The sequence below is a fragment of the Monopterus albus genome, unplaced genomic scaffold, assembly GCF_001952655.1.
Source record: "Monopterus albus unplaced genomic scaffold, M_albus_1.0 scaffold427.1, whole genome shotgun sequence".
Taxonomy (NCBI): Eukaryota; Metazoa; Chordata; class Actinopteri; order Synbranchiformes; family Synbranchidae; genus Monopterus; species Monopterus albus.
In genome coordinates, this window is record NW_018128307.1 from 153,779 (window position 1) to 161,745 (window position 7,967).

General features: G+C 44.4%; 1 protein-coding gene across 1 annotated transcript in view; it reads left to right on the forward strand.

Annotated features, from left to right (window-relative positions):
• gatad2b (GATA zinc finger domain containing 2B) overlaps positions 1-4,455 on the forward strand; it is a 59,866-nt gene extending 55,411 nt beyond the window's left edge. Inside the window, 1 exon segment of the mRNA XM_020586878.1 lies at positions 359-4,455. Within this exon segment, the coding sequence (XP_020442534.1) occupies positions 359-495 (137 nt within the window). The 3' untranslated portion in view covers positions 496-4,455.
• Positions 4,456-7,967: the final 3,512 nt, after the last annotated feature.

Here is a 7,967-nt window from a genome sequence, read left to right on the forward strand (position 1 = left end):
GCAGGAAGTGTTTTAATACTGAACAAAGGACAACAGCAGAAAGGTAACTGATTAGAGAGTATTCCTGTCAAGCAGTAAACTGAGAGCAGCGGAGAGGTGAGGTGATCACGACAGTGGAGTCACACTGAAGAAGTGTTGAGTGGGTCAGAAAGGAGGGAGATGCGCAATGAAATAATGAGAAGTAAGCTGTGTTCGGACGACGAACCTGTCTGCGCTCGTGGCCCGGTTCAAAAATGTTCTTTCAACGGTTGCCCCGACCACTGTTTGAAATGTGATGGATACTCTGGAGCCTAAAGCTGAAGTAAGCCGGTGTCAGACTTTACAGTATCTTTTTGATGTGTCTGTCTTGTTCTCACAGGGTTAAACATTGCCTATCTGAACCCAGCGGCAGTTGGAGCCCATAAGAGCTCCAGCTTAGCAGACCGGCAGAGAGAGTACCTGTTGGACATGATCCCGCCTCGATCCATATCGCAGTCCATCACCGGACAGAAATGAGCACTGGCCGGCCCTACTGCCCCTTTGATGCCACCCCATCTTGCCTTCTTACCCCTGATGCCGAAGCACTCCCAAATCAACCAACATCCCCACCCGCCCATAGCATGCAGTGCCTGTCCGTGTGCCTACCCATGAAACCCCACCACCGAGTCGGAGAAAGACACTAACCTGTCAGTGCATCTCAAATGTTCTTATTATGGTAAAACTCTTTGTCAGCATTGTTTAACCGTTATAATTCCCATTATTATCGCTGTTGAGAGCACTATTATTATACTTGCAGCTACTGTTTTTGCTTCAGTTACTCATTATGCTTTTTTCTTTTCTAATTGTTTGGTCCATTTTGTTTCTTTGCCATCTCTCCTTTACTACGGGGAGTGACGGTGGATCATTGTAGGGTCGATTCAGGCCACGATCATATAGGATTTTTTTTCCTCCACTCCGTTACCGAGCTTGGATGTGACTTGCTAGTGACAGAAGATCAACAGGGTGCATTGTGGTTGCTATGCAACATAAAGTTTAACAACTTTGAAGCTTTGTAAGAAGTGTTAGCTCGCTAACTTGAAGTAACAAAGTGGAAAATGCTGATAGGAGCAAAAACAGACAATATTAAGTTAGTCATTGCTCTGCTTGCTCTTGAAAAGGGAATAGAGAGCCTGTTCTAAAGGAGGAGGATGTGAACAGGGGAAGGGCATGCAGGCGAGAGCGAAGCACCGCACTTGTCATCACATCAGAGGGACCTTTTCAAGAGCTGCTTTTGCACCGACACACAGCTAAAGCTCAGCTTGGAGTTCAGGCCGGCGTCAGAGCTAACGAAGTGGAAACAACTGACATAAGAGAATCCTATGTGATCAGCTAGTCGCTGCCCACCATCCCTCATCCAAAGTTCGTCATTGGTTCCTTCATTTCAGACGTCAGTCTCCCATTACAGATGTGAACCAGGTGGATGTACGTGGGACTTGGTGTAGTTGTACCAGTCAGAGCAGACAGACACGGCACCATCTCCACTGAGCAGTTCAGCTGTTCATACAGACTGCAGTGAGGAGTGAGCTGATAGACAGGAGGATGTCGTCTCCGCACTCACCCAGCATTCACGGGGGTGACGGGCTCCACTCCTGGTTCCATCCCATCCCGCTTCCTACCACTGGCCCCTCCGTGGCCCCCCTCAGCATCTCTGATTATCCAGTATGCACAGACTGAACCCTTTTCACCCGGCAACCCCTCCTGGCATCACATGTTATGAACTCAAATCTGTAGGTGTAAACACATTTTGTGTCCAAGCCACAGGTTCTGTACCTAGAAACATACAAATCTGGGGTTGTTTTCTTCTTCTCTTAGTTTTTATATTGTTTTCTGGTTGTCACCCACCCTTCAAAAAAAAAAAACTTTCTTTATTTTGCTATGTTTATTTGTTTGTTTTTGCGGCGTCTCCTAATGAAATGGCGGCATACCTGAGAGGTATTAGCCCCTGGAGACGATAATAATCAACATAGCTAAAACTATTGAAATATCTGTATGGAGTATGTATAGATACCTAGCTTCAGAGAAAAAAAAGGATGTGGATTATATGTTTTATGGGAGAGACATGGATCAATCATTGTGTGTGCACTCTGCACACAAGTCACCTCACTCCAGAGGAGCACTTTGCATATTTCCAATTGGAAAAACAAGGAGGTAAAGAATGTTACAAATGAGTGGCGAAGGTCTGGATACTGGCTGATGGCAGATTGGAGTCAGAGGACATGCCACTGAGGTGTGTTTTAATGGATCATGAATGGGTTCATCCTAAATGACTTTGCCAGTGTTGATAAATGTTGGAGTGTACATGTGGGTCTCCACAATCCCCCCCACCCCCCCGGTGCCCAGTGCACTGGGTCGCAGGCAGCCGTAAGCTGCCGCTGGCCTGAGTACAGATGCCAGCATCAGAAGAAGCTGACCCCTCTGTCTGATAAACCCAGCAGTAACTCAGTAATTCAGTATTCGCTTCACACAAGGTCCTTCCATGATGAGTGATTTCAGCCAGGCAGTGAATGGTTCCCTCCTCTGTGGACAAGGTGAATCCTGCTCGGTTAAGGCAATTTAGGTGCATTTGTTGTTGTTTGTGGCCTCAGCACTGGGCTCCATGATTCAGTTAATGCAAACCTTAACACATTTTCCTGATCTGCCTGTTTGCACAGTGTGTCAGCATTTCTTCAGTGTGACTGAATCATAGAGCATCAGAGTGCTGAGCTCACAAACGGAGCTATCGCTGCCCACGCTTATTAAGCACAGGCCTTCAGTCAGTAGTGCCACAAACCAGCAATAAGTGGCAGTAAGTAGTTCTTGCAAAGCGTTGAGCTGTGTTTGGGATCATCATCCTGCTGTAGTCTGAATCCTTCTTTTCAGACATGCAGACCAGAAGTCGGGGATAGTCGATTCAGGTGTCCAACACCTCCTGACTTCCCACCACCATGCTCTGAGCCCGCTATTAGGCGGCATACCTCACAGAATGTTTGCTGACTGGAGTTTTGTGTTCTTTACTTAGCAGATTCTCTACTGTTCATTGAACAAAGCTTGATGTATTGATCTTCTTTGGGTATACAACAGATCCACAAAGGCTTAGAGCGCTGCGCATTGCCCTTTAAGAAACCTTCAGTCTAGCCATGATTTAGCTCTGATGCTGTGTTTCCCACTACCACAGTGCTACTTGCTAAGCAATGTTCTGCTGGAAACCTGTGGCGCAGCCATATTTATAACAAGTAGTAATTATAAATCAATAATATACTTTATTTATAGAGCAGTATAGTACAGAAGAAAAGTACAAAATAATATAAAACACTCAAAACAGCACAATGAGGAGCAGAGGGAACATCAGATCTGTCATCAGAGGCAGTGCTAAACAGGTGGGGTTCGAGCAGTTGTCTGAAGGCGGACAAGTTGGTAGTCAGAAGTCGGAGGGTGGAGGACAAGTCTCTGAGTAGATCAGACTGTCATGTGTCCAGTGGACAGGATACATGGGAGCTCTGGCCTTTAGCACAAAGGAGTCAACATGGAAAACCACAGGCTTACTTAAATTTGTTTGCTGACCTAGAAATGATGCAAAATCTTAAATATTTCTTCCTCATTTTACATGTTCTTGGGTTTTTGTTTTGAAATCCTCAAACGTTTTAGTTATTTCCTGGTTTACATGATCAAACCAAATGAGGGCTCTGTGTTTTTTATGATTGATGATTTCATTGTGATATCTCCAGCTGCGCTGACATCGCGCACGCGTAAGCAGGAGAGAGAGTAACTCATCACTGGTTTCCTCAGGAGTTCACAGTAGCTCAGGTGTTTCAAGCAGTGTTTGGTCAGCGTGCAGTATTATCCATGGACAGGGTGACTCTGCAGAGGAGGGCTCAGACAGGCAGCTGACACAGATCGGAGCGGGCCATCCAACACATTTCAGTCTGACGAGGAGGAGAAAGCCTCAAAATGCAAAGAAGTCTCAAGCTTTTATTTGTAAACGCACCATGCAAAGACTCGATGGCACCTGATTGAAAGTCCAGTCCATGTCAGACATTTTCCAGACAATCAGACTGTGGTGAAACATCGCACAGGTTCATCACTGACATGAGACCAGCACTGCTGCTGAGGCTTGCAGGTGGCTTAACACATTGTCTGGCAGCCATATTGGATTCCTTCAGTTACCGTGCAACAGCTGATTTATCTCTAGCAAAATGTTGATCTGTTCTGTTCTGTGCACATTTTATGTTTAGATAATATCCGCCTCTTGGCTGTCTGTGTGTCTGGTTACATTACAATCAGCCACAGCCACCGGACTCTAAGGACAAGGTCGGCCATTTTCTATACAAGCAGCATTTTAATTGCTGTCCAGTCAGAGACTAAAACCAGCAGTGATTTTCCTCTGCTCACCACTGATGTCCGTCAGTCCTGGGTTAAATAATCTGTCTGTGCCATAGACTGCAGCCATAACAGTTTACACAAGTTGAAGTAAGCAAGAGTCAAGGGCCCATGCACGAGATCTCTGGATGTTCTTAACAAATTTTGGGGTTTGGTGTTTCATAATGAGGAAACGTTGCTCACACAACACGGTTTCACCGATGCAACGGTGGAGGTCAGTGGCACAGAAGAATAAGCTAATCCAGAACTGACAGACGTTAACGGTGAGTAGAGGCAGGAAATGTAGAAAATGGCCGACTTTTTCCTTTGACTTTTCACCCACCTTATTGCACACACTTGTTTCAAAGTGTAACGTTCGCCACTTTGGTGTTTGTCCTGCAAAACTAGTGGCTTTCAGAGAAGCTGAAGTGGTAGTCGAAACCCCTTTCTAAGAAATAAACATTCATGTGAGTGTGTGGAACTCACCGGTCTTGTCCTGATTTAAACATAACCGATGTGCACAGTAGTAGAGGCTAACAGCACTAGTGTCCATTTTGGTTGTTTTGTTGAATTAGGCCACCAGCTAGTTGGCTAAGACAGCTAGCCAAGGCTCACCGCTGTTCCACTTCTTTCCCAGTGAGGGCGTCCGTCTTTGCTCTGTGTGAAAAGTGTCAAGTGCCCTTCAAATTGCTAGTAAACTCTAAACACTCCAGATTTAACAGGGTCATATTAATCACGTGTCCTTTATTCGGTCATGAGCCATTGTGTTTTTTCTTGCTAGTGCAGCAGCACAGTTTGTTTTTGAAAGCTGAAGGAAAGATCGCCTTTATGGAAACAACCCACTGCCTGGCTGAGCTGGTGAGGCAGAGCCTGTGAGCTCCTCGGGGTCATTTAGGATAAACCCAGGACAGTACCACGCTGGTGCACTGTCTACTGGACAGACTGCTCACTCTGACTAGAACTTTATGAAACCGATCCTGAGCCGACTCTGTTTAATGACTGCCAGTCAGTTCTGCTGTGATGTCTCTGATGGAGCTCCGCACGGTTGAGAGGTTTGTGCTGCAACCCGTCAAGTTCCATTTCACTGTTACACCTCCATTGTCCCTGAGCAGCAATTGGTTGGTGGGGTTTTTCCAGCCGGACTATCAGATGGGGGCACGTCATGTCCAAGGGCTCCTGCCTGCCCAGCCCCGTGTCACAGTAGTCTGATGATAAACAGCCCAGTGAAGTGGAAGGTTTACGCCAGAACTGAACTACCTAGGATTTAATTCAGAGATGTAAACTAAAGTTTACACTTGGAAAACACTTGATTATATTGAAAACACAAATTTGTTTTTCCTTTAGAACAGTTGAAATTTGATGTTGAGGTATTTTCATTAATTTTTACCATCTGGGGTATATTGGTTCCTTTCCGATGTTTCATCATGCATCTCCATTTGCTGCCATGCTGAAGGTGAAGATTAAAAAAAGCTCCTGTCTCTCTCGCTCTTCTGCAGACACATCCATGTATTTGGACTGCAGATTCCTTTCAAATTTAAATTTTTAGATTTCAGATGTCATTCTATTTCTGATGTCTCAATTGAGTTCTGTTTTCTTTCTATTCCAATTTAAAAAAATAAACATGTATTGACTGAGATAAATGACACTATTTGCTAGGTTTGAAGTAATAATGACTTATTGTACATAAGCATTTTTTCCTCCCTTGTACTGAAAAAACAAATTAAATGGTTGTATATTGTGTAGAAAAGCAAACAAAAAGCCATGAATATTGTGAAGCTTGTCATTTTGTTTTGTGATCACTGTGTATTATTGTGTTATAAATGTGTGGACTAGTTTGAGTTTGCAGGAAAGTGCTCACTGGTTCAGCCGGTCATCAGGCAGTCGCCTTACACATCTGAGCATTGCTTCTAAAACGGAAGAACTCTGGTAGAGCTGAGTTTGCTTTCTTTCCTGCAGAAACATTTCCTGAACCTGCTCTAGATTAAAGCGCTTTGAATGTTTCACAGTGTGCTAGATGGACCCTCCTGATCTGATTTGGCCTGGGGTCTGACACCAATACTGGCTTCTCACCTGAAAGACCAGACTGGCATTTTAGCATGGTCACCATAAATCAGCTTTAATCCATTGGCACCGGCTAACGTCGTGTGTCCACACAGTCAGGCAGCCATTGGCTCCCTGTAAACCACTGGGATGAGCTGGATGGGACAGTGGATGCTGAAGCATTTATGCCGCTCACAGCAACGAAGAGTGACTTTTAAAAAGTCGAGTAACGGCTCTTTCCACAATTCGTGGTTTCCGCTGTCCTGTTGCGTTGAAGAATCCACATAAGGCACTGGAGGCAGTACTCATGAGGATGATGTCTTCAGGAGAAGAGTTCAGGATAACGGGGATACCGATTGTGGAAGGAGACGGAGCTGTTGTGCCGGCCATCTTTCAGCACTGTGAGCAGTGCACACATCTCAAAACGTAAACAAATAAAAGCCAAACTAGGTCATGTTTGTTAGTGAGAATGTGTTGTGTGTTTTGGTGAGCTGACCATTAGATCCCAGTGTCCTAGACAGCTGTCTGGTAAAGGTCTTTAGACCTCTGTGATCCTAGCTTGTTTCAGGAGGACTACTTGTTCTTCACCGTGGTACACGTGGCCTGCCCGTGCTTTCTCGGGCCCGTTCTTGCCAAGAAGCAGCCAACTGTGGAGTAACACTGTTGCCATAAAAATACTTCATCTGATGCAGAGGTTTGGCACTAAATATTCGCCATGTGTCTGTGCTCTTACAGCGGCGAAACGCTGGGCTGACCTTTTGGGATGCCTTTTTGTTAAATGGCCAATGCTGACCCTGATTCAGTGATCACCTTTCCTGCCAATACCAGCATACAACATGTGTGGTCCTCTACTTGATCTTCTATTAGTTGTTGCTAATACAGGGGAATCAGTTTATCAGTGTCCCTGTAGAAACATTTCTTTTTGCATAATGTTGACAATGTAGAAGTAATCACCTGAGGAAGCAGAAACAGAAGATGAAACCGACCAGAGACTATCTGAAGTCCTTTTTGTTTTGCTTACCTCAATCCTGACCTTTTGCACATACTTGATATTTAACAGTCTTCAAAAAAGTAAAAGAAAATAATGCTGTTTGAATACTGCCAGTTGATTGACAATTATGCATTGATTGAAAAAAATAAGCTAATTTTGGAGGAAATAACTTTGTAATATTTATCTCTTGCAAGCTATGTTTAATAAAGGTTGAAACAATTTGCTGCCAAGTGTGACTTCATTAACTTTTTGTAACACAACTGAAGGACGGACTCTGTTGTGAGTCTTTCATGACGTTGTCTACTTCACTGGCGACCTTTTGGTTCATTAGAACCTTATTTAATACTCATTGGGTGCTGGAGTCGTTCAGATCAAAATCCAACTTTCACCAATTTTGTCTTTAATCTGGCAAAGTTTTCTCATGAAAAGAGGGCCACTTATTTTGTCTGTGTGACTGGAGGAGCTTTGTCAAGTTTGGAAAATAAACCGCCTGATGTCATTGTTTGTTTCCGACTGCAAACAAATGAGACTAGAAATTGTGTGTGCTGAACAGGAAGAGCTGTGACAATATTTTTAAACCCAA